This window comes from Lontra canadensis, unplaced genomic scaffold (assembly GCF_010015895.1).
Source record: "Lontra canadensis isolate GAN:19392208 unplaced genomic scaffold, GSC_riverotter_1.0 scaffold15, whole genome shotgun sequence".
NCBI lineage: Eukaryota > Metazoa > Chordata > Mammalia > Carnivora > Mustelidae > Lontra > Lontra canadensis.
Window position 1 is genome coordinate 141795 of NW_022631009.1, and position 26484 is coordinate 168278.

The following is a 26484-nucleotide window of genomic DNA, read 5'->3' on the forward strand; positions in this document are numbered from 1 at the left end:
GAGGAAGGGGCGGGGCTCGGGTGGACTGCCACCAAGAGTGGGGCTTAGGATGACAAGGGGCGTTTCTTGCGATCCCATGGTGACATTAGCAAGGCGGAGCGCCCAGAGGGCAGGGCCACAAATGACAGAAGGCGGGGATTGATCCGAGTATAGAAGAGCCTGCTCTTGGAGCTACCTCCCGCAACGGGCGGGGCCGCTTCCAGACCTGGGGAAGGCGGGGCTTCTGCTGATAGAGGGCGGGGCTATCGCGGGCCGGGGCGGGGCTTCTGTTGACAGAGGGGCGGGGCGGCTCCCTACCTCGTCGCGGGCCAATCCAGAGGGTAGAGGCCCGGGTCGAACCCCAAGGGAGCAGCGGGGTCCGGGAGTGGAGAGCCTGGCGCGGAGCGGGGTGGGGGCGCGCGGACGGCGCGCGCGCGGGAGGGCCCCGCCTCGGCCGGCTCCTTCCCTCCCTCCCCGCCCCCGGTCGGCCGCTGGGGAGCGCGCCTCGCCTCGCACCCCCACCCCCGACCCTCCACGCTCCGCGGGCCCCGCGGAGCTGCCGAGGCCGTGTGCCGGCCCGCCGAGCGGTTCCGGGTGTAGGGTTCACAGGTCAGAGTTGACTCCCTGAAAAGTGCAGCCGGTTTGAAATGCAAGATGGCGGCGGCGGGGCGCTGAGAGGCGCGGCGGCCCCTGCAGGTAGCGGCGCGAGCCGGCTCCGGGACGAGTGGGCCGGGACGCCGGGGGACTGCGGGGGGGAACCGGCAGCGCTGAGCCCGCGAACGGAGCGTGCGGCCGGGCCAGGCTAGTGGCTCGCGGGCCGGCCGGAGGAGGGCGGCCCCAGGGCAGAGACCCCGGGGACTTAGCGCGCCGGCGGCGGCGGGGTGGCGAGGCGGCCGCGGCGCGGGGCGTCCGAGGGGGAGGGACCCGGCCTGGCTGCACCGGGGAGTCGCCACCGAGGGAGGGCCCCTGAGGCTCCTTCGCTCTTTCGGGGTGTCTGCGGCGGTGGAAAGAGCTGGGGGTGGACTCCGTGAGGGAAAAATCTCAGCCCCCGTCTTTAGGAAGAGCACTGAGCAACTTGGGACTGTTGAGGGGAGTGAAGACGGGGCCTCCGGGGGGTGGGGGGGGTGCCGCAGGACGGAGGAGCCCAGCGATGCTGAGGGTCCTGGAGGAGGTCGGAAGGCCTGCCCTGAGGGGGCGCGTGGCCTCGTGGGGACTGCCTCCCGGACGGGAAGGAGACATCCTCCTGCTAGAGCTGAACGCATTGGCATTGGGCTTGGAGCCCCGGGAAACCTTCGGGGGGGGGCGGGCTGTACCCCACTGCAGAGAAGGCTAAGCACCCACTTCGGGGCCAGGCCGTTCCCCCACTTCGGGGCAAGACTCCGAATTGAGTCCTTAAGAACTGTATTGCGTTTTGAGGAAGACTGGGACTTAGAAGTTAATTAAGGAGAATGGAAACGTTGTCCGTCCCTTCCAGAAGGGAGACAAGGGAGGCCGACCGCGGACTCCTCCGAGCCGTGGGGCCTAACGGGAGCACTGTCCTGCTCGTGGCGGGGATGGAGGGCTGGGAAGGAGGTGTGACGGCCCAGGGAGCGGGCTCTCCCGGCAGCGAGGAAGCGCCCTGGCGGATGCCCTTTTCCTGTGGATTTACACCAAAGTTCTAGGTAAAGGGACTTGAAATTCTTTGTTTCGTGCATCTGCCTCCACCTCTCCCCTCTGTAGGTAACAGTAAGGAAAGAGCAAAACCCCAGAGAAAGAAAACGTTCCGCTTGATATCCTTAGTTTAGATTAACGGAGCAGCAAGCTCTGGCCGGGCTTCAATGAGAGACTCAGGGCAGGGGAAGTAGGAAGCGGAGAAAGAGGGGGATCGAGAAGGAATCCAGGGGAGAGGTGGGGCAGAGTGGGAATTCCACAGCGCTCCTCTATAATCACTCCCCATCGGAAAAGCATGAGAAGGAGCTAATCTTTCTGTAGGGGACATGGAAAGAAAAAAAAAAAAAGAAAGAAAGAAAAAGCTGATAATTTGTGATGGGACTAGGTTGGGATTCCACGTAACTTGAAAAAGCAATTGCCTTGGATATTAAGAGGATAACAGAAAAGGGGAGGAATGACAGGACTGGGAGATACAGGGTTCCCAGGGAGGAAGCAGCAGCTTGCCCTCCAAGAAGAGTGCCTGTTTGTGGGTTTGCAGTGTATGTGTGTACCCCCTACCTAAGCGCACCTTTAGAGTCGTTGGTATTGGTCATTGTATCTCAGTCTTTGTCTGAAAGCGTTAACTTGTGCTTTATGATGTTACATGAATTATCTTCGTTTCTGAAAAATTATCCAAAAACAAAGTCGTTTGTTTTTATTCCATCAGTGAGGATGAACAGGAATTGGTTTTGACAGGGATATAGATTTTTAAAAATTTCTTAAGTAACAATTCTGACTCCCGATTTCAAGCTTAAGAAATGTGGGCGCTGCCAAAGCCAGCAATACTAACAAGATGAAAAGGGCCCTCATGAATATTTTTTCCTCTTAATCCGTCTCTCCTTAATCTAAGCATTTTAGGGCAAAGCTGACTAATCTTCATGCAAAATAAAATGTAAATTCTTGGGTTGTTTCAATATAGAAATGATAGCATTTCCCTTAGTGAATCTTTTTGTAGAAGTCCCTCTTCAAATGCTTCATTTAATGATCAGGATTACAATGAGAAAAAAAAAAGAAAGTAAGACTTGGGTACCTGATGACAGCTATGATTCATACAGATTTCTTGAACCATTCTAGTATTTTTAAAAAGAGCTCTCATGTCTTTCATGGAAATGTCTTCTCAAACACATTTCAAGTATAAACTAGTTGAGGGCCGCGCATTTGGAGTATTATTATACATATGAGCTATTCTTTGGTTTCCCCAAAGTGCATGTAGCTCTAGTTCTGTATTCAATTCTGAACAGATCAGGCTGGATGAACCAGAGTGGCACTGATGCCAGATGGTTTGAAAATATGCTCAGGCTGAAAACATAAATGTGCTTGTGCTGTGCTTGTACTCATTAATAGTAGATGTCTTTCGCTTATAGCGAGCTTATTATTTCACTGGATTGGGAGGACAGTTCGTGAATGATGTAGCAATTATTTCACCTCTCGTGATACTTGTGAGGGTTTTTTTTTTTTCATTAAATGTGAATAAAGTTTTACAGTTATTTTATTAATGAACTTAATAGCATAGGTGAGGTGGTTCATGTTGGAGATTTTCTCTCTTTTGTATTATATTTTACATTAAGACTGAAAGGTGATGTTATTATGCATTTATATTTTCTTTCTTATAATGTTAATTGGGCACAGAAATGGGTTATTTGGAACTTAATTTGCTGTAAATCATGGCTTTATATTTAAATGGAAATACTATTAAAATTACTAAAATGATTATAAATGTAGCTAAGCAAATAACCTTTTTATGTACATTGCATCATCGTGGATTTGGGCTCAAGAGACTCTACTTATTTAAATATTAGCAGTGTTAAAACTCCAGTGCCTAACCTAGGGGTTTTTTTTTTAAGATTTTATTTATTTATTTGACAGGCAGAGATCACAAGTAGGGGGAGAGGCAGGCAGAAGGAGAGGAGGAAGCAGGCTTCCTGCTGAGCAGAGAGCCCGATGTGGGGCTCGATCCCAGGACCCTGGGATCATGACCTGAGCCGAAGGCAGAGGCCTCAACCCACTGAGCCACCCAGGCGCCCCCCCAACCTAGGTTTTAATCTAATATCATATTCATTAATTTAGGGAGGTGTTTGGAAATATCTATTATACTGTAGCTACTGTAACACATACTTTTACTTCTAAATCTCTTCTAACTTAAAATCCTTCTAAATCATCCTGTGTAATCTCAAAAGTAATTTAAATTACATTTAATTGAAGGGGGGATAAACCGTGATGCTATCCTTTGAATAATAGCCAATGTTTCCATAATATTACTGATCTTATATTATTATATCCTTGTTGCTCTGATATATTTGTGGTTGTGAGTAACCAAATTTGAATGGCTGAAGCTGCTGATTTAGATTACTGATCAGGATATACATTTGAGTTTACATGTTGGAGATCTGTATTTCATAGAGTTAATTTTTACAGTAAATATTTATGTAAATGTTTCTATAGTTGCCAGGTTTTGACCGTAAAGGACACTTAATCTTTGCAGTTTATACAATCAGTATTCTATGATGTACTCAAGAGGTAGTAAGATGGTCTTTTATACCTTTGATCTAAATAAAAATATGATGATATACTTTGGAAAAGGAATTTTTATGAACAGGTTAAGAATGACATTTATTCAAGACAGTCAACATTTTTTACCTTTTTTTTTTTTTTAAAGAAGACTTTCTTAAGTGTGGAGCCCAACACAGGGCTTAAAGTCACAACCCTGAGATCAAGACCTGAGCCCAGACCAAGAGTCTGTCTCGCTCAACCAGCTGAACCACCCAGGCACCCAATGCATCAAAATTTTTATGCAGGATTTTGTTTTCAGTTTTTTGATTTCGATTTTTAAAACATAGTTTTCTCAAAGCCTATCTGAAAAAATCAAAAATTAGTTTACATATACATATTTTAAATAAAAGAATTTTGTTTTTGTTAAATTTTAGTGATTTCATATTTCCCATAGAATTTCTGACTCATTTTTCCCCCCTTCCTGAAGGTCTTTCTTTCTCTTTTTTTGGTTATTATGGGGAATGAAAGGAGATAGAAAGATTTTGATTTTGTTTTAAGATTTTATTTATTTATTTGACAGAGAGAGAGAGATCACAAGTAGGCAGAGAGGCAGGCAGAGAGAGGGGTAGGAGAAGGAGGCTCTCCACTGAGCAGAGAGCCCTATGTGGGGTTCGATCCCAGGACCCCGAGATCATGATCAGAGTCAAAGACAAAGAGGCTTAACCCACTGAGCCACGCAGGTGCCCCAGATTTTGATATTTCTAAGTACTTCTTTCATAACTGTGTTTTTCTTCTATGCTAAGTCTGTTCCTTTTACCTTCAAAAATTGTCAAAAAGAAGCTTGTTTAAAACTTTGCTGGGCAGGGGTGCCTGGGTGGCTCAGTCAGTTAAGTGTCTGCCTTTGGCTCAAGGTCTGCTTGTGGCTCAAGACGTGAGCCCCACATCAGGCTCCCTGCTCAGCGGGAGCCTGTTTCTCCCTCTCCCAATCTCCCTGCTTGTGTTCCCTCTCTCACTGTCTCTCTCTGTCAAATAAATGAATAAAATCTTGAAAAAAAAGAAAAAAAGAAAGAAAACTTTGCTGGGCATGGACTGTATTTGAAAGTGAGGGCATGGTGAGAAGAGAACAATTTCTCTTCATGACTACAAGAAGATGATTTATGTCAGAACTTCGTTAGTACTATGAAACACCTTTTCAAATGTGTTGTACATTAATGATTCTCCTTGAAGCTAAGGTCAGAGGAAGTATGTGTATATTGGGGTGGGGGGTATAAATTATGATTGATTAATGTCTACCTCTTGAAGCCAACTTGTTCTAGCATTTCTTAATATATTCAAAGGTATGAAATGAAAAATAAAATTGATTGATTGTTGCCCAGAGCTTTAAAACATTTTTTTTGTACAAAGTTTTTGTGAAGACTTCCTTCATTGTATAACTTAAATACCTTAAATAAAAGTCAGGGAAATCTAACTGTGGGCTTACTAGTGCCAGAAAATATTCCAGACACTTTACATGAGTTAGTTTAAACACATCATAGCAGAGCCCCATTTTAGATGAGGGGGCGAAGACGTAGACAGGGCAAGTCACTTGTCAAAGACCACAGAGCTAGTAAGTGACAGATCTGAGATTTGAATCCCTGCAGTCTGGTTCCCAAACCCAAGCTCTTTATCTTTATTTACAATCCATTTTCTGCCAAAACAACTCATCTGTTTTATTATGCAATGTATATAGCTGAGATGAGTTCTTTAATTTTTGAAGTTCATTCTAATCTTAAAATTTAAAAAGATACTTTCAGTTAGAGAGAAGTATTTTAAAATAATGCCAGTATCCGGAGCTGAAATAACATCAGGCAAGTATGCTTTCCATCCAGAAGTATCAAGGAGCTCATTTGTTGCTCCTCTAGTTGCCTTGTGCCCTTACTTGTCTCAGCCGCTCTTCTCAAGAGACTCTCGTTCGGTAAAACATCTTGCAATTACTGTGTGATTCAAGAATGGATTCAAATAGGTTACCAATTTCCTATAGTATTAATAATTCATTTTGGAAAATAACTTCCCCTCCTTAGCAGCTGTTTCTTATCTTCTCTTCTAGTCCACATCCTGTAGATGGATAGCAAAGGAGTTTCCAAACAAGGAGATACCAGGAAATGAAACTGTAGAATCCCAGGCTGCAGATCACAGGATGCTCCATGGAGCCTACTGGGAAAACGCTCTTTTCCTTTTCATGAAAATACTATGGCCATTCAGCCCAAGCTTTAACTTAACCTAGAAGTATTTTACTAAAGGCTTGGGGTATTTACATTATTTCTTAAGAGCCTCTTCATGAGCATGTGTATAATAACAGGCAGAATCACAGGATAAGGTATTTGGAAGAAATCATCTTCCTTAATATTTATTCATTTTGTTTACAGTTTCAGTGCTTAAAGAACAACAGCTAAAATGCTTCAACCCTTCAAATGCACTATTTACTGTTATTTACTAAGAGAAGCAATCATAGTTTTCATTAAATTTTCCTGATTGGTTTAAGTACTCTGAATAATACGCCACATTTTTGGACTTGTATCTCAATTTTTGGAGAATGATTTTCGTTTGTTTGTACAATCTCTGCTTCTCAACACACCAATTGAAATGCCATTTGGTAGTAGCCTTCTTGCAAAAATGAAATAAACACAGGTCATTCTATTAGATACCACATGTTTTGGAGTAGAATACCACCAGTTTCTTTAAGTTGAATTGGCTTGTTGCCAGCATTAATAATCTACTCCATTCCAGTTAATGCATTGTAAACCAGGATACAAATATCAATGAGTTTATATATAAACATACAGAACATATATTTCCTCCCACCTCTTAGTTTAACTAAGTTGTCTTTCATAACTTTTGTGTACTTAATATTTACAATTCCCAATTTCTTTATCTCAACTTTTATATTAGAGCCTGCATATATTCACATTTTGATAATTTTTATTGAAAATAATACAATAGTGAAAATAGGATTTGGTTGTTTTATATAATATAAATAGAATTTTTGAGAGTTTTAAATTTTGTGTTTTTTATTAATATTGAGTCTGGCATTTAATGATTCTTTTATAATTTTATGAGGAAATTACTTTTTTTTTTTTTTTCAAAATTACTTTACTTTTAAAAAGCTAAGGCATAGGGGCGCCTGGGTGGCTCAGTGGGTTAAGCCTCTGCCTTCGGCTCAGGTCATGATCCCGGGGTCCTGGGATCGAGCCCCACATCGGGCTCTCTGCTCAGCGGGGAGCCTGCTTCCCCCTCTCTCTCTGCCTGTTCCTCTGCCTACTTGTCATCTCTGTCTGTCAAATAAATAAATAAAATCTTTAAAAAAAAAAAAAAAGCTAAGGCATAAACTTTAAAGTCCTAAGACTGAATTATATCCAGGATATTCAAGTGTATTCAAGTGATTTTTTTTTTTTTTTTGTAGGATATGGCAGATAGGTACTTCAGACCTGTTGGTAATGATGGCCTGAGCTAAACACCTAATTTGAAGGGACACCCTCCATGTCAAAGAACAGAATGCTGAAGAAGCTATGGCAAGTATGTGTTTCATAGGATATGGTGAAACTCAGATTCTGAATATGCTCACTTTAGATCCCATGATACTATATTTGGCTAACGTCTTAAAAGCTTTCCTTAAAAAAGCAGCACTTAGTCTTGATGCTTTGTTAAGAAATATACTTTTAAACTTTAAAATATAGGAGTATTGGCTGCTTTAATGTCAAAGGAAGCAGCATCACAATTCATGATAAATCTGTGGATATATTAATAATTGATTTTCCAGTTAATATTTGCTGAAATACACTGTGTGTCAGACACTGTACTAGTGGTGTGGTAACAGTGGTAAATAAGACAAATGAAGGTCATGAAGGCAGAGAACTTTTGTGGGATAATTGATCTAGAAATTTTACTGTTTTTTTTTTTCACCTGTATCCAGAAAAATTCTTCAAGACTTAAAAGAACAATTTCTGAAAATATATTTCCAATATATAGTCTACTAATAATAGTTCATTATAATTCTAAAAATTAGGATATTGATGATTAAGTACTTGTTTTAGGTTAAGCATATGATTTTATATTTTAGTTAACTGACATAACTTGGCTTTTATAAGAAGCATTAGATCACATGCTGTAGTGTTGAAATAGTCACACTTTAGTCCAGTTGTTATTTTATTTTTATTTCTTTTTATTTATCTGTTTGTCAGAGAGGGAGAGAGCACAAGCATCGGGAGCAGCAGGCAGAGCAGGCAGAGCAGGCAGAGGGAGAAGCAGACTTCCCGGAGAGCAAGGAGCCCAGTGTGGGAATTCATCCCGGGACCCTGAGATCATGACTTGAGCCAAAGGCAGACGCTTAACCAACTGAGCCACCCAGGCATCCCTGGTCCAGTTGTTATTTTATTTTAGTTAATTCCAGAACATACTAGGAAAGATTTTTTTTTAAAAGGTTTATTTTTGTATTTTTGAGAAAGAGAGAAAGAACTCTCTCTCATGCATGTGCACACACAAGTGGCAGGGGGTGGGTGCAAAGGGAAAGAATCTTCAAGCAGACTCCCCGCTGAGTGTGGAGCCCAAACCGGGGCTTGATCCCACCACTCCGAGATCATGACCTGAGCCGAAACCAACAGCTGGGCGCTTAATGGACTGAGCTACCAAGGAGCCCTGGATTCCATAGCTATTAATGTGGTGGTTCAACTTTCATTTTTTAAAAAATTATTAGAGTCCTTACAAGCTGGCATAATTATCTTTCAAAGTATTTTTTAGTAACTGAATGATTATATCTTGAGTGAAACATGTAACAGTTATTTTATAAGTAGGGAAGGTAACAAACAGATAAATGATTTTTCAGCCTCTTAATGATAATCTCACTTGTAATCAAGCATAGTGTTCTCGTATAAGACTGTCTTAAACGAAAGATTTAACATACCTCCTTGAGAAAAGTAGGGGAAAACTATTTCCAGCAAAAAATTACTTTGGGGTAATACTACAAACTTTAATAACAAAGATAGGAGATTTCATTATAGTACTTATTTATGTATCACTCTCAGTATTTACATACGTACTTACATGCCAGCAGAAGGCAGAAAAACAGGACGTTAGTGTTGTAGAGACACTTCAAAAAGACATTTCACTCCTCAAATCTAGGATCAGTGCTTATCAGGAGAAATCTGTCCGACTTGGATTCTTCTCTTAATCTTCAGCAGTATTAAGGTTGGCTTTCTCAGGTGGAAAAAAACAGGTAGAGGATAGAATTTCTACACCCTTAAAGCTTAGTTTAGCATTAGCAAAAGGATCTTTTGAAATTAGATGATTTTTGGCCACAGTTTCTTCAATGCTTTCATTTTTATCACATTTACTCCTGTCTATATACACCTTCATACTCAAATTTTGATTGTCTTGAGATCATTTTGTCAGTTTTCTTGAGATTTATCTCTTAGGTAATGATTCTAGGCTACCATAATTCTTAAAAACATTCGCTGTGGGTACAAATTTAGGTTGTCACATTTCTCATTTAATTTTCTAAGGAACTTGACCATTGTTTCTAAGTATTTTTACATTTTGGCTTTGAAAATGGCCTTTTTTCATTAAAGAAAGCGTCTTCTTAGACACTTTTTTCTTTAACATGATGAATATTCTTTATTTTAATTTGACCCTGTTATTCTTTATTTCTATTATTATTTCATGCATTCTGTGATTTTGGTGGATTTGTAACTTTTAGTTTGAATACAAACATATAAAAATAAGTTATTTTCAGGTTAAACAGAACTCTGACTCAGAGAATAAGAAGTGAAACTATATAGGATACAGAGTTCTAAGAATTCTCAGTATAGGTATGAATACATATGCCAGAGGATTCTCAGTTTATGTTTTAGCTACCCTGAGAACAGTTTTTAGCTGGTACCGTCTCAAAACTAACATAATCCTTAAAAATTATAGTTATTTTATGTGTTCATATTTGACTAAGAATCGGTATGAAAGTTGTTTTTATTCACATAAAGTCTTACCAATATAATATGCTTTTGTGGCTAACGAGGCAAATTGTTGTCTGTTAAGCATTTAATTTGAAGTATAAGACAGCCAAAGAAACAGAGGCATAGAAATTCAGTATAGTTATAGCTCTACTTAACTATAAAAAATTTTAGACTTTTTGTAGCCCTAAGTATAGAATTTGAAACAATGTACTATTATAGTGTATTACATTGAGAACTTATTTTTTAATCTCTTTAAAAATGTAGAACACCATTAGAGTATAGTTTTCTCCAGGAACAGAAAAATAATGATTCTAAGTTGAGATTTGCATTTGCTGTTTTTACAGGAACAGTTTTCTCCTGAATTTCACTGCAGGACTAATTCTGTGAATGAATTTATCTCCCTTGTTTCATTCTTAAACAATCCACAAATTTAAACATATACTACTCATACATAAAGCTGATTTGTTACAACAGAATTATAGATGTTGGTAAATATTTGTTGCATATTCATTGCTATATTTTAATAAATAGAATGTTCTATAAATAAAGATGTTTTAATATTCTAATGACTAAGGTAATTTTATTAGTAAGGATTTTACCATTGGAAGTAATCCACTATAAAGTAAACACAGTTGTTCTTTATAACTCCTCTATAAATGAGTGTTTAATGAAGTAAAATATAATACACAATTTTAAAGGGTTTCTTTTTCCTGCAAGTATTAATGAGGCCTTGATAGGCCATGTGTTGGGCACTGGGGATCTATAGTAGAGAGCTAAGTAGACATTCTTTCACATAAGAACTGCGTTAGAATTGTCCCCAATTTTTATATTGTGATAAAACGAATTTTGCTTTCATGAAATGCTTTTCTGTAGGGAAACTTTGTTGTAATTATTTTGATGAATTAAGAATCATGAATTGTTTAAGGGGTATCCTACCCTCAGGAGAAGAGCCAAGATGCAGAGAGAACTATGGAAATTGGCTTGACCTAGATCCGTACACTGCAGATTCTGAGTACTCTTGAGGGTTCGTAGAACTAGTTTGACTTCTCAGACCATGGAGCAGCTCCCAAAAATGTGTGGAATACACTTGAATGTTTTACATACTCAGGGATTTCTGCTTCCCCTGAAAAAAACCTTTCTGTAGCACATGTTTTTGCCTTAAAAATAGAAAGTAAATATTGTTTCCAGCTCCAAATGACCATCAGAATATTCTAGTCTAGGGGCGCCTGGGTGGCTCAGTGGGTTAAAGCCTCTGCCTTTGGCTCAGGTCGTGATCCCAGGGTCCTGGGATCCAGCCCCGCTTCGGGCTCTCTGCTCTGCGGGGAGCCTGCTTCCTCCTCTCTCTCTGCCTGCCTCTCTGCTTAATTGTGATCTCTCTCTCTGTCAAATAAATAAATAAAATCTAAAAAAAAAAAAAAAGAATATTCTAGTCTATTTGCAATTTTAAGGCCTTGAAATTATTTGTTTATTGTATTTTATAATAAAGCAATATTATAATAATATTAAAGAAAATTTGTAAATAGCACTCTTAAAAATTTCACCCATAATCTCATGTGAAAATTTTATTTCTTTATATTCTCATCTAGTTTTTTCCCATATACCTACATATTTTCCCATAGTTATTTTGTAATTAATATATAAATTTTGTTCTGATTTTTTAAATTTAACAGTAAATGAATAAATATTTTTTTCATATTCCTACACTTGATCTTAGCCAAAAGGCTGAGAAGCTATTTTTTTCCATATTCTTTAATTACTCTTGATTACCATTTTTTAATGATCATATAACAGTTAGTTGATCAGGTTGGATTGTTTTGTTTTGTTTTGTTTTGTTTCCATTTTTCTACCGAAAAGTTAACTGAAATAGCTTTCAAATATAATTATATTTACAGTGCTGGATGCATTTAGAGCATAATTTTTTAATCTTTTTTTTTTTAAAAGACTTTATTTGACATAGAGTGAGCTAGAGAGACACAGAGCAAGCACAAGCAGGTGGAGCAGCAGGCAGGGGAGAAACAGGCTCGCTGCTGAGCAAGGAGCCTGATGTGAGGCTTGATCCCAGGACTCTGGGATCATGACCCAAGCCAAAGGCAGACACTTAACAGGCTGAGCCACCCAAGCGCCCCCATAACTTTTTATCTTATTGGCTATCTTCACTTTGTGTTTTAATTGCAAAACCACCTAGCTAGTTAACTAGTCAGCTGTGCAGCTGAACTCTACCCCCTTTTTATAGGTAAGTAGTGCCAGGTTCCCCAAATTTTGAGCTTTTGATTTTGAGCTCTGTTTTTAGTTGACCTTCAAGTAGAGGATGAGATGCCTGTCAGCTAATAACGATTTCTGTATGGAAATTTTCCTATCTCAGCCCCTTTGCACTTTAATGATAAAAGGAGATAAATTGGACCTACACCAAAGACATTCTTATTCTTTTTACCCTTTCTGCTTTTTCATTCAATTTGTGTGCCTTATCAGCTGATTAAGTTGAGAGAAAGAGAGAAAGAGAGACAATAATACTAGATAAGTGGTATTTCTTCATCTCCCAAAAGAATTTTTCAGAGACTAGAAAATAACACTAATTAGGCATCTCCTGTGTATCACAGTGTGTGAAGCATTTTTATATGATGAGCCTCTGAGGTGGATAGCACCCTTCTTATTTTCTCCAGGGCAACTGGTTCTGCTTCCTTTCTAGAAACCTCCTGCAGTGTGCTGGTAGAGTTCCTGATGCTTCCTCTCATAGCATTGATCACAGCTATTTTAAGTGATTGTTTACTGCCTGTTTTTCTTGTTCAACTGCCAGTACCTGACAGACCTGAGGCAATCTGTTGCAGTCATAGCCTTAGGGTAATGCCTAACACAGTGCCTGGCCCATGGTCGACAGTCACCAAATAGCTGTGTGAATTTATTGAATTGAAGAATGCCGGTTTTATAGGTGAGAAAATTGAGGTCAATACTGAGTAACTTTTACAGTCACTGGACCACTGAGTGACAGAGGAGACTCCAGAAACTGTGGTTTGATCCTATATCACAGTGCCTCTGTGAATGTGTTCCTCTGGGCCTTGGTTTCTTCTGCCAGAAAAACCGGGTATTTGTACTGAGTTCCCTGCTTCCCCCCAGATCATGAATTTATATAATCAGGACCCTGAAGATGCTTTTATTTGTGCTTTGGTCTGTTTTTGAACTATATACATTATAGTAGAACTGAGCCACTGGCCCAAACCTTGAGGTTCTTTTGGGAATTCTCAGTCTCCCTTTAGAAATATGTTAGACAGTACAGTGACTCTGGTTTTGTTAGGTAAATGTAAACAGTATCAGGAGTAAAGTGGACAGAGTGTTTTTTGTGTATTTGAGTGTAGCAGTCACCTGAGCTTGAGGCTGTGTTTAATACCAAGATAATCAGATTTGAGTCTTTTGCATTATTGAAGACTTATTTTTAAAAAGTTTCATTTAAGTAGCTTGTTTTAAGTATATATTGCCAAAACCAGTGCTTCCAAAGGAGAACACACAATGGTGCATATACATCATTAGATTGTAAACTAACCTATGAATATTTTGTAATTTTTATGACTTTAGCAAAAAATATTTAAGCTTTTAAAATTTGTTTATATCTGCGTAAGTTCTTATGAACTGACCTTTCTGAGCTAATAAGCTATAAGGAAGAGAAATAAAAATAATAATTTAGCAAATTCCTATTTTTAAGCAAGACAAAATGAAAAGTAAGCAGTTTAACATAAGACCTGGACAGCCAAAATAATAAAGGGATCTTAGCTCCTCAAGTTTCTCTTCTGTATCTCTTATTAGTCCTGGCTACTCTGTTCTACCCCTAGGTGTCCAAGCCCTGCCTTCTACAGTGAAACAACCTGAAGGACACATTAAATTCAGTTTAGGTTAGTTTTCAAATTTCATGTCTCAGTGATAAACTGAGAAGGATTTTTGGTGACATTGGTACATTGTCTTGAAAGTAGTTTTTAAGGCACAGGCTTTCAGACACATCTCAGAACCCTTCAAAGGTAGAAGTAGGGTTTGTAGGATACATGGGATGGGATCAGGAAGTAGTTTAGCCTCTCTCCTTCTCCAGCCAGGCAGCTATTCTTTTATCTGTTTTGCCCCAAGGCTTCTCATAGAATTTTGTTTGAAGAAGGGGCTCTGCTGCTTACAACAAAAAGTTTTGAAAACCATCACTAAGGAAAGGTAGTTTCAGGAAAAAAAAGAAAAACCTTCTACCTTTGATTTCTAACTATAGTATACTCCCAATTAAATATAATCTGAGGTTCTAGGAGAATAACAGTTATAAAATAGCTTACTCCCCTGCCTTTCAACAATTCTCCTTCACTGCCAAAAATGTGGGTGCTGCTCATTTGTTACTCTTCCTTACTTCAAGCTATTTGAGGAATTCCCTGTTTGTAATGACAAAGAAATGATCAAACAGCTGCACTAGCACTTGAACGAAATAGTTAAAATCCTACTGAATTGAATGGGAGAGATGGCATTAGCTTTGTGTAAAATACTCAGTTAAGAAATAGTTTTAAATATCAGTGATTTCTTCATATCCCCTTAGTTTTAAATAGTTTTAAATATCAGTTTTAAATATCAGTGATTTCTTCATATCCCCTTAGAAATCAAAGGCTTTTTCCAGGGTGGGGGGGTGGAAAATGACACCTTCGAGAATAGGGATTCTTTGAAAATTGGATACTCTTATTACTAATCTGATGCATTTTGCTTTATAATATGGGAAATCAGGGAGTGGGGGACATTTAGGCCAACTTCCCATCTGTCGCTTGGATCCATCAAATGGATATATAGTATATATTTAAATAATCCCAGTGAGGAGGATCTTGCCCCTTTCAAAGGCAGGGCACTCTCTCTTTGGACAGTTCTGTTTCCTAAAAATGTTTGTCCTTTTCCTAAAGTCAGTACATCTCATATAGACCGGGTTTTGCTTTATAATATTTGAAGTAAACTTTTTCTTCTCAGTTCAGCTAGGACAAGGATTACACAAATAAATGAAAATAGTTCTAATTTGTGATAGAGAATAAACCACTTAACTCATTTAATTCATTTTCCTTTGGTTTAGACTTCAGAAGCACAATACCTTTCACTGGTGTAGCATAAGTATTTGGGTGCAAAATTATTAAAATGTGTGTATATGAGCATAATTCACTTTTTCTTGATGAGTCACAGTCATTCCTGTGAATTTCAGCTATGGTTCTCTATTGTGATGCTCTCAGGGCTTATTGAGTTTCTTTTCTTTATTTCAATTTTTTAATGTAAATAGTTAATGTATATGGTAATATTAGTTTCAGGGGTAGAATGTAGTGATTCATCACTTAAATACAACACCCAGTGCTCATCACAAGTGCCCTCCTTAATCCCCCATCACCCATTCCAGCCCATGTGCCCCACACCTCCTTCCACCAACCTTCAGTATTGTTAGGAGTTCTTGTGTTTTGGGGGCACCTGGGTGGCCCAGTGGGTTAAAGCCTCTGCCTTTGGTTCAGGTCACAGTCCCAGGGTCCTGGGATCGAGCCCTGCATTGGGCTCGGGAGCCTGCTTACCCCTTCTTTCTCTGCCTACTTGTGATCTCTGTCAAATAAATAGATAACATCTTTTTTTTTTTTTAAAGATTTTATTTATTTATTTGACAGAGAGATTACAAGTAGGCAGAGGAGGCAGTCAGAGAGAGAGAGAGAGGGAAGCAGGCCCCCCACTGAGCAGGGAGCCCGACGCGGGACTCGATCCCAGGACCCCGAGATCATGACCTGAGCTGAAGGCAGCGGCTTAACCCACTGAGCCACCCAGGCGCCCCTAAATAGATAACATCTTAAAAATTTAAAAAAAGAGTTCTTATGGTTTGCTTCCCTCTCTTTTTCCCCCCATCCCCTGTGTTCATCTGTTTTGTTTCTTAAATTCCATATATGAGTGAAATCGTATGGTATTTGTCTTTCTCTGACTGACTTATTTCGCTTAGCATAATAGCTCTAGCTCCATCCACATTGCTGCAGATAGCAAGATTTCATTCTCTTTGACAGCTGAGTAATATCCCATTATATATATATATAACACATCTTCTTTATCCATTCATCAGCTGGTGGACATTTGGGCTCTTTCCATAATTTGGCAGGGCATGTTGAGTTTCATAGGACTGTTTTCCTATTCATTCTAGTTCAAGTTAATAAATATTTAGTGAGTCCCTTATTCTAGGCTTTTTGTATGCAGAGAGGATACAGAAATGAATGAGAAGTCAGCCAGGATAGTTGAGCTAAAAGAGCATTAGACTGAAGATACAAAGGTCCTTGGAAGAATGAGATTCACCTATAGTAAGGAGACCAGGAATATGGATAGGCTGTGGGACAGAAATGTAATAACTCCTCTGGCACAATACGGTAAGTACTAGAATAAAAGATGAACTGAGGAGGAGGAGGTCGGATCCAAATTAAAGGGAGGAGGTGATCTATAGGGCAAACAAAGATCATCATAGTGCATGCCCAAACAAGGCTCCTGGCACAGGGAACAGCCCCGTTGTGTGCCCCTGGAACAACAACTGGGTCTGCTGTGCCCAAAGCATAAGAAATAAGAGTCAGGAGAAAGATGGCAGGAAGTTGAGGTTGAGGGCAGGTATGAAAAGAGCTGCTTGTGGCTCGAGGAGTTTGGGCTTCATTCTTCCAGTACTGGGGAAACTTTTAAGTCAGGAGACTCTTAGGATCAGATATGTCTTATAAATCCTGGTAACACCATGAAAAATGATTAAGAATAATGTTTCTAAAACTTCGATCATTCATATCCGTCTTTGCTGCTCCTGTCGTACTCGGCTATGCTACTGGAATGATAAAACAGACGAGCGGGAGGAAGAGGGCATATACACTTAATGGCCATAGTCTCTGAGTACCTGTGACTGCCTTTTATAGTTTTACGTTTCCTCCCTTGTTATCACATTATCGTTTCACAATGATAATAGTGTGCTTGCCAAAGCCGACCCTTCTCCCACTTCCCTGTCAATGCAGGGCTGCCTGAAAATCCAGGTAAGCAGGTCTGGGGGCTGACTGTGAGTACAGTACGTGACCTTCAGTGATTTGGCTTGGAGATATGTGTTTTGCTCCTAGAGGACTTTTTTCCTGGTTCTGGTCTTATTCTAGATCTTTATAACTGAGCTGTCCAACAACTTCAGGTAAGTGAACTATAACTGCAGTTTGTTTACAAGATCAAAATCATGCGTTAAAAACATTTTTAATTTTATTTTAATATAGGTGTTTGGAGTTGGGCTTCAAACATTTCAGCAGTTCAACAGTATCTTATCTGCCAAGAATAAGCTCTTTACTTGATTGCACCATGGAAAAGCTGCTAATGAAACTTGTTGAACACAAAAATGGACTTGAAGAACCAAAAGCCATTGTTTTCAAATGAAGAATACTGAACAATTTTAAGCCTCAATGCTTTTTAATCACCGCTGAGATCTTCCTCATAACATCAGAATGGCAAGCAGGCGAAAATCCACAACCCCCTGCATGGTCCTTGCCAGTGAACAGGATCCGGACCTCGAGTTGATATCAGACTTGGATGAAGGCCCTCCTGTACTGACACCTGTAGAAAGCACCAGAGCAGAGAGCGTCTCAAGTGATGAAGTTCATGAATCTGTGGACTCCGACAATCAGCAAAATAAAAAAGTTGAAGGTGGCTATGAATGTAAATATTGTACTTTTCAAACCCCAGATCTAAATATGTTTACTTTCCATGTGGATTCAGAACATCCCAACGTCGTGCTAAATTCATCCTATGTCTGTGTTGAATGCAATTTTCTTACCAAAAGGTATGATGCACTTTCTGAGCATAATCTGAAACATCACCCAGGAGAAGAGAATTTTAAGTTGACTATGGTGAAACGAAATAACCAGACGATCTTTGAGCAGACAATAAATGATCTGACTTTTGATGGTAGTTTTGTTAAAGAGGAGCACTCAGAGCAAGCTGAACCTGCAGAAGTTGCGTCTTCGGGAATATCTATCAGTAAAACTCCGATCATGAAAATGATGAAAAATAAAGCGGAGAACAAGCGGGTTACAGTTCACCACAACTCAGCTGAGGACGTTCCCGAAGACAAAGAGAATGAAATCAAACCAGACCGTGAAGAAACTGTGGAAAACCCAAGTTCTTCGGCTTCTGAATCTAATACAGGTACTTCCGTTGTAAGCAGAATACATCCGAATACTGCCAGCACGCTCGTGACCCCCGCAGCAGTTCTCCCTGGGCTAGCTCAGGTGATAACTGCGGTATCGGCTCAGCAGAATTCCAGTCTGATTCCCAAAGTCTTAATCCCTGTTAATAGCATTCCCACCTACAATGCTGCATTGGATAACAACCCCCTTTTGCTCAACACCTACAACAAATTCCCTTACCCAACAATGTCAGAAATTACTGTTCTTTCCGCTCAAGCAAAATACACAGAGGAACAGATCAAGATCTGGTTTTCAGCCCAACGCCTAAAACATGGCGTCAGCTGGACTCCCGAGGAGGTAGAGGAGGCCAGAAGAAAACAATTCAATGGAACAGTACACACTGTACCTCAGACCATAACTGTTATTCCTACACACATTTCCACGGGGAGTAATGGTTTACCATCCATTTTACAGACATGCCAAATAGTTGGCCAGCCAGGTCTGGTCCTTACACAAGTAGCTGGAGCGAACACCTTGCCTGTAACAGCACCTATAGCCTTGACCGTGGCAGGGGTTCCAAGTCAAACAAATGTACAAAAAAGTCAGGCGCCTGCTGCTCAACCGAATGCAGAGACAAAGCCAGCCACAGCAGCCATCCCACCTTCTCCGCTCATCAAACATGAAACCGCAGCGGCAAACCCTGATTCCTTTGGCATTCGGGCCAAAAAGACTAAAGAGCAACTGGCCGAATTAAAAGTCAGCTACCTTAAAAACCAGTTTCCCCATGATTCAGAAATCATCAGACTTATGAAAATCACAGGCCTGACTAAAGGAGAGATTAAAAAATGGTTTAGTGACACAAGGTACAACCAGAGAAATTCAAAGAGTAATCAGTGCTTACATCTCAACAACGACTCCTCCACCACTATTCTTATAGACTCCAGCGATGAAACCACGGAGTCCCCCGCTGTGGTTACTTCACAGCCGAAACAATCCTGGAATCCTTTTCCTGACTTCACTCCCCAGAAGTTTAAAGAGAAGACCACAGAGCAGCTTCGTGCCCTTCAGGCGAGTTTTCTCAACAGTTCCGTACTCACCGATGAAGAATTAAATAGGTTAAGAGCGCAAACCAAACTTACCAGAAGGGAAATTGATGCTTGGTTTACAGAGAAGAAGAAATCAAAAGCTTTAAAGGAAGAGAAGGTAGAAATAGACGAAAATAATGCAGGTAGTTCCAAAGAAGAAGCTGGAGAAACTTCTCCCAGAGATGACTCTGGTGCACCTAAGCCAGGGAGCACAGGCAAGATCTGTAAAAAAACACCCGAGCAGTTACACATGCTGAAGAGTGCTTTTGTCCGAACACAGTGGCCGTCACCGGAAGAGTATGACAAGTTGGCTGAAGAAAGCGGGCTTGCTAGAACAGACATCGTCAGTTGGTTTGGCGACACTCGTTATGCTTGGAAAAATGGAAATCTAAAATGGTACTACTATTATCAAAGCGCCAATTCGAGTAGTATGAATGGTTTGTCCTCCCTTCGGAAAAGGGGGAGAGGGAGACCCAAAGGAAGGGGAAGAGGAAGACCACGTGGGCGGCCAAGAGGAAGCAAGAGAATGAACAACTGGGACAGGGGGCCATCACTCATAAAATTTAAAACTGGAACTGCAATACTTAAGGATTATTACCTGAAGCACAAATTTCTTAATGAGCAAGACCTTGACGAACTTGTGAACAAATCACATATGGGTTATGAGCAGGTCAGAGAGTGGTTTGCAGAAAGACAGAGGAGATCAGAGTTAGGGATAGAATTATTTGAGGAAAATGAGGAGGAAGATGAAGTTATTGATGATCAGGAAGAGGATGAAGAAGAGACAGATGATAGTGACACTTGGGAACCCCCACGACATGTGAAACGGAAGCTTTCTAAATCAGATGACTGAAATGTAAGTTTTTAATCTGAGTGTATATTCATCAACCGCATACATTTAGAATAGTCATCTGGTATCTGACACCTTCACTTTTGACAGTTTTTCTAAAATGGTTTTTTTCTTTTAGCTAATAAGACTAGGGACCTTGACTGTGACCACGGGACATGATTATTATGTGTGGTCTGATTATTATAACTATTACATTTGTTATGTAGAATTTAATGCTGCTTTAATTATTTACTTTTTTAAAATAAAATGTTTTTTCACTTTGTTTTAAGGGAAGGTTACCCATTCTCATAGAAGGGAGACTGATGGGGGGGGCGGAATTCATGGATACTAAAGGTAACTAAAATGTATTGCTTGCAACCCTCCTTCACTAAAGCTTCATTTTTTGCCTATTTAAGGAAAGAATTCAAAAATGAAAACTAAAAAGAAGGGGAAAAGTTACCGAAGGACAGACTTACCACAGGGGCGAGGATTGCTCAGTTTTAGGAAACTAGGTGAAAAATGGGTATCTTTTTTAATTCATTGTATTGCCCCCAAACTATTAGGTTTTTAACTAGAGTTTAAAATGCTTTATGTGTTAAAATTATTCAGTAATTTTTTGTTGAAAGCCAAAGGTCTGTTTCAGGCTCTTTGTAAATTCATATTTGCTTAGATGGCATCTGTTTTTGAAAACTGTGATATAAATTATTTCTGTCTTAGAGATCAAAAGGTAAATAACAGATTTGATATTAAATTAACTCAGTTGCCTAAAGTGTCTTTTCATTCTTTGATAGAAAACAAACCTGCTACCAGCAGAAACACTGTATTTGGTTAAAAATATATCTCTTGCTATAAAAGTGCAAGTAAATATGCTTTAAATCTGAAAGGTTTGGCATGTTCCTTACATTTTAATTCTTTCATAGATTGAATTAATTAAAATTTCCCTGTAGCTGCAAGTCAGATACCTTATTTAAAGTTAGGACTTCAATTCTTAATACTTTTGGAATTTAATAGCATAGTTCCATTCTTCTCTACTCTCTGTTTTGGAGTGTTCTAGAATAAAACTATACTCTGTTGAGAATAACGCACTTCTCATGAAATGTTTGTCTACGTCTATCAGTAGTCCAAAAGCATTTAATTATCAAAACTGTTCGAGAACAGTAAAGAAGGAAACGAAACATAGATCCTCATGATCATATGTGCATATTTACTTACTTCCGTAGCTGTTTGCATCCCTGTCTATCTTCTAATTTATGCTCTATTATTCTGCACAGTATTTCCTTAACTCCCCCATGTCTTCCTCACTGGTTTTATTTATTTTGCTAAACAATTATTTATAGAGAGCTTAATATGTACCAGGCATTTCTCTTATTGTCTAGCAGTTTTCCAGGCTTTCCATGCCTTTTCCAGACTTTCTTTTCATTAACACTTTTTTTCAAGGAGAAAAACAGATGAAACTAAAAATACACCTATTTTAGAGTAAATCTCACTGCGGGTATGGAGCGTAACGAAAGTCACAGGAAGTTAAAGTTTTGTGCAGCTTTATCCTAAAGTACAGCCCTCTGTTTCCTAATGTCAGAAATTTTCAGGACAGGCTTTCTCCTGACCCAGATGCATAAAATATTTTTAACAAGCATTTTTTTTTTATTGCTAAACACAAGAATTCTCACTCGGCCAAGATTAAATCAACAAATGTGTTGCTGTAGTGAATTGTCCCTGTGGTTGTAGTAACCTCATCAGTGATTCTGCAGGGAGCTGCAGTCTAAAAATAACGGGAACTTTTTGGTACAGTTTTTGACTTTAAGTTTGTGTGGATAATTCTCATGTTCTATACTGATACTCTTACGGATACTATGAACAAAAAAAATCATATAAAGCCACAGTTTTTAAAACATTGTATCATATATGTTAGACATACACCTTCATGTATTCAGCCATGCCTTTTAAAATATTTAAAAGTCTGAAATTATAAAACACATTAATTAGCAACTTACTGTCGGCTGAACAAAATGTTTCATCTTATAAAAGGATTCACCGTAAGTTCCCTCTTAATAGTTATTTCTTCACTTAAATATGGTTCAGTTTGCCAAAAATAGGTAACCAAAACTTTTCCGAAATAGTTATTGCAAAAAAGTGAAATACATATATTTCTTTTGCACAAGCCAGACTTGTATATAAAATACAAAAGCCTTTAGATTTCAGTCTGTTTATTACAAAAACTGACAGTGAAATAGATACTTCCTATGAATAATTGTTTTTATAAATTATTACATATAGGTGAAAATGTCTATATGCAGAACATATACGTAGGACTTGCACACAAACCCTAGTGCTTTAGGTAAGATGTATATAGCAAGTGATTTCAGTGTTAATAAGCAAATACAGAGGATGTATTTTCATGGCTAATTTGTATAAATTTTGTTTTGAAAGTGGTAAACATTAAAAATATGGTTTTCTTTAAAATTTTAGTATTTTATTATGTTTTCTTTTATAGCTGCCTAAAATGTTGGAGGAGAATCAATTCTTCAACGCAAGATGTCTGATTTACTGTGAATGGGCCCAATCTTTGATGACACTGAAAACATTTTGGGGCATACACATTCTCAAAAAATAGGATCCAATACCCAAAAGAAATGGAACTTAATGTTGTGCCAAAGTTAAACTACTGCATTTGGCGGAAGTTCTGCAATGTAAATAGAACATTAATTAAACAACTTGTAAAAATTTGAATTTTAATATAGTACATTTTTATTCTGATACGATGGAGATGTTCTGATTCTTAGACTTTCTGAGGGGGTTTAAAGACCACTAGAACTTGTCCTCATATTTTGTCCAGCTTAATACTGTATGTCTAGTGAGATGGGCCTTGTTGCCTATATTCTTTGATATGTGATTAAGCTTATAGCTTTGAGTGACCAAATTTTACAGAGTAAAAATTGTTAGAAACAGGAAAAAGAAGAACCTGATTTATTTCTATGTCTTATTTATCAGGCCCTGCACTAAGATTTAAATTTGTGCATGGGCTTGTACAATTTCAATGTAAGTGACAAAAAAACAGCCTATTGACAAATGTTGAAACATAAAATTTTGTGATAACAGTGGCCCTTAATGATTGGATCTTTAATTGAACACATTCATGGATACCACTATTACTCTGTAATACTCTGTTCATTTTTTTCATTAGAGGCCGAATTTGCTTTGTATTAAATTAAAGATAATCAATACTGAAGAAGGAAATGAAAATGGCATAAGAATTTGGATAGGGTGAAACTCTGAAATAAATATTTTACCAAAAATGTGAAGAAGAACCATATAGTAAATATATACTTAGTGTTTTCTTACAATCATATAGAAATCAGAAATGTTTGTACAGTTATCAGATCAGAATTTTCGAGAATTGTCTTTCAGGGAAATTCTACTTTATGTAGCAATTTCAGTGAAGAGAGGAAAAAAATTCTGAACTGATCATAATGAGTTAAAGGTTAGCTTTTGACTTATGAATCATGGGAGTGTTAACTGTTAACTCTTGCCATATCAGGAGACTGAAAGTTCATACTAACTTATAAACTTTGTAAAGACCGGTGCTGTTCATTCATGTTGAGAAGGACCCTTTTTTTGTGACTATAGGATTGTTTTTCAAAATGTGCTTTCTTCATAGAGAAAATGTTCGGTTTAATTAGCTCTGGATTTTAAAATGTTTTTCTGAATGACCGGATGTAGTGGGCTTGGCCAGTTTCTTTTGTCTAATTTAATGAATAATATTAAGCTCTTGTTTTTACCTAAATGTTTGTCAGCTAATGAAATGTTATGAAAAAGCCTTGAATATGCATGCTGCTTTCATTTTTATAAACTTTTTATTTTTTAACTATAGCTTTATTAGTAATTCCAAAATGCTGCAATTTAGCTGATTTCTTCACTCAGACAGCTGGCTTTGTGGGTGGCTTTTTCATACTACTGTTAACTTTTATAAGAAGAAGCAATGTAAAGACTGTAACAATTTAATGCACTAAACTGTTCTTTCTTTTACACATTTAAAAACTTCTTAAAGCACTCTGTATTATAATGATTAAATTGCTCCCTTTTTTAAACCATTGCTAATGTGGTCTGAGTTTTGTTTGACAATTTTCATATTTTCAAATCTGAAATGTCAAGTATTGGAAATCAGCCTTTGAATAATACATTTATATCATGTTTCCCTTGCAGTGTGTCAACTTTGTATAGCCGTAAATAACTAGTAATAATTTTCCCCTCTCTCTCTTTTATAAACTTGGCACTTCATCCTGCTCTGATGTTTGCTAGCTTTTAAATATATTTATTTGACAGAGCAAAACTCCTCTTCTCCCAGTTGATTATGTCCTTGAATACAGAATAAAAGTTAGCAGCAATTAGTAGTTTTGAGTGATTTTTTTCCATTTTATTAACTGAGTTAAAAAAATGTGGTAAAACACAACAAAATTTGCTACTATATCTGCTTTTAGGTGTATGATTCAATGGCATTAAATATGGTCACAATGTTGGGCAGCTATCACCACTATTTTCAAAACGTTTTCATCATCCCAAATAGAAACTCCATAGCCATTAAGCAATAACTCTGCATTTCCCCTTCCCCCTCCTGCCCTGGTAACATTTAATCTACTTTCTGTTTCTATGAAGTTGCCTATTCTTGATATTTCAAGCAAGTAGAGTCACACACTATTTTTCCTTTTATACCTGACATTTATCATGTTTTCAGGATACATTCATGTTGTACTATATATCAGAACTTTGTTCTTTTTTTTTTTTTTTTTTTTTTTAAGTAGGCTTCATGCCCAGCATGGGGCTCAGCGTGGGGCCCAGCGTGGGCCTTGAACTCACAACCCTGAGATCGAGACCTGAGCCAAGATCAAGAGTTGGATGCTTAACCAACTGAGCCACCCAGGTGCCCCTGTCCCTTTCTATGGCTGAATAACATTCCAGACTGTATCTGTGTTTTGTTTTTGTTTTTTGTTTTGTTTGAATGTAGTTGCCACACAGTGTTACAGTAGTTTCAGGTATACAACATAGTGATTAAACAACCCCATTTGTACATTTTGTTTATCCTTCTGTTGATTCTTCTGTTATCCATTCTTCTGTTTATCTATTCTGCTGTGATGGGCACTTGGGTTGTTTTTACCTTTTGGCTGGAAAAATGCTGCAGTAAACATGGGCATCTAAGTATCTGTTTGAGTCTCTGTTTTAAGTTCTTTCTGATATATATCTAGAAGTAGAATTGCTGAATCAAACAGTAACTCTATTTCTAATTTTTTGAGGAACATCAAACTTTTCCACAGTGATAAAATGTTTTCCACAGTGTCTGAATCCATTTTGCTATTATCCAGTTTCTCTGTACCTTCACCAACACCTTTTGTTTTCAGTTTTAAAAGGTGTTATTGGAACTACCCTAATAGGTATGAAATGGTATCTCATGGTTTTGATTTGCCTTTCCCTAATGACTTATGCTGTTCTGCATCTTTTATCTGCTTACTGACCATTTGTATATTTTCTTTGGAGAAGTTAAGTGTGTGTTCAAGTCTTTTGCCAAGTTGTAATTGGGTGACCTTTTGTTGTTCAGTTTTAGGGGTTCTTTGTATATTTCGTATGACACCTTTATCAGATATATGATTTGCAAATACAGTCACTTCTCATCTTCCACAGATTCTGTTTATAGAAATTTGAATTCTCACTAAAATGTATTTGTAATCCCCAAATAAATATTCATGGCACTTCTGTGCTCATCCACGCACATGTGAATGGTGGCAAAACATTTCACTTGCCAATCTGCATGTTCCCAGATGAAGTTAAAAAAAAAAAAAAAAGTGGTGCTTTGTCTCTTATTTCAGCTCTCAGATTCTAGAAAGCATCCTTTCTATAGTCTGGTAGTGCCACTTTTTAAGTATTTTTGTGTCTTTTATTGGTGATTTCGCTATTTAATATGACTCCCAAGTGTAGTGCTGGAGTGCTGTCTAGTGTTCGTAAATGCAAGAAGGCTGTGAGATGCCTTATGGAGAAAACACATGTTGGACAATCTTCTTTCAGGCATGAGTTACAGTGCTGTTGGCTGAGAGTTCAATGTTAGTCAATCAACAGTGTATATTAAATAAGGTATCTTTAAACAAAAACACATAGAACAGAGGTTATGTGTTGATCTGTTTATGAAAATGTTATCATCAAAAGCTCCCAGGATCTTAATCCTAGGAGCATGTGTTCAGTATTCACTAATTCAGTGTTCATGGTGATTTTATAGAACATAACTATGGGGGGAATGAGAATTG

General features: G+C 38.6%; 1 protein-coding gene across 4 annotated transcripts; it reads left to right on the forward strand.

The window, feature by feature from the left end:
• Positions 1-328: 328 nt before the first annotated feature.
• On the forward strand, positions 329-24577 carry ZHX1 (zinc fingers and homeoboxes 1). Of its 4 annotated transcripts, XR_004382788.1 has the most exons (5): positions 329-675; positions 7598-7710; positions 17378-20224; positions 20614-20709; positions 22689-24577. XR_004382788.1 is itself a non-coding variant. In XM_032858389.1 (4 exons), the coding sequence occupies exon 3, from the start codon at positions 17603-17605 to the stop codon at positions 20219-20221; it is 2619 nt and encodes an 872-aa protein (XP_032714280.1). In that variant the 5' UTR covers positions 330-675; positions 7598-7710; positions 17378-17602; the 3' UTR covers positions 20222-20224; positions 22689-24577. The 4 variants fall into 4 exon arrangements, 3 of the variants coding, with proteins under 3 accessions (XP_032714280.1, XP_032714282.1, XP_032714281.1); XM_032858389.1 differs by lacking the exon at positions 20614-20709 and having other exon boundaries at positions 330-675; XM_032858391.1 differs by lacking the exon at positions 20614-20709 and having other exon boundaries at positions 330-588.
• The last annotated feature ends 1907 nt before the right edge of the window (positions 24578-26484 follow it).

What these genes read in the sequence shown, in the direction of transcription:
- ZHX1 (XM_032858389.1), top strand. Translation starts at nt 17,603, where the DNA reads ATGGCAAGCAGGCGAAAATCCACAACCCCCTGCATGGTCCTTGCCAGT.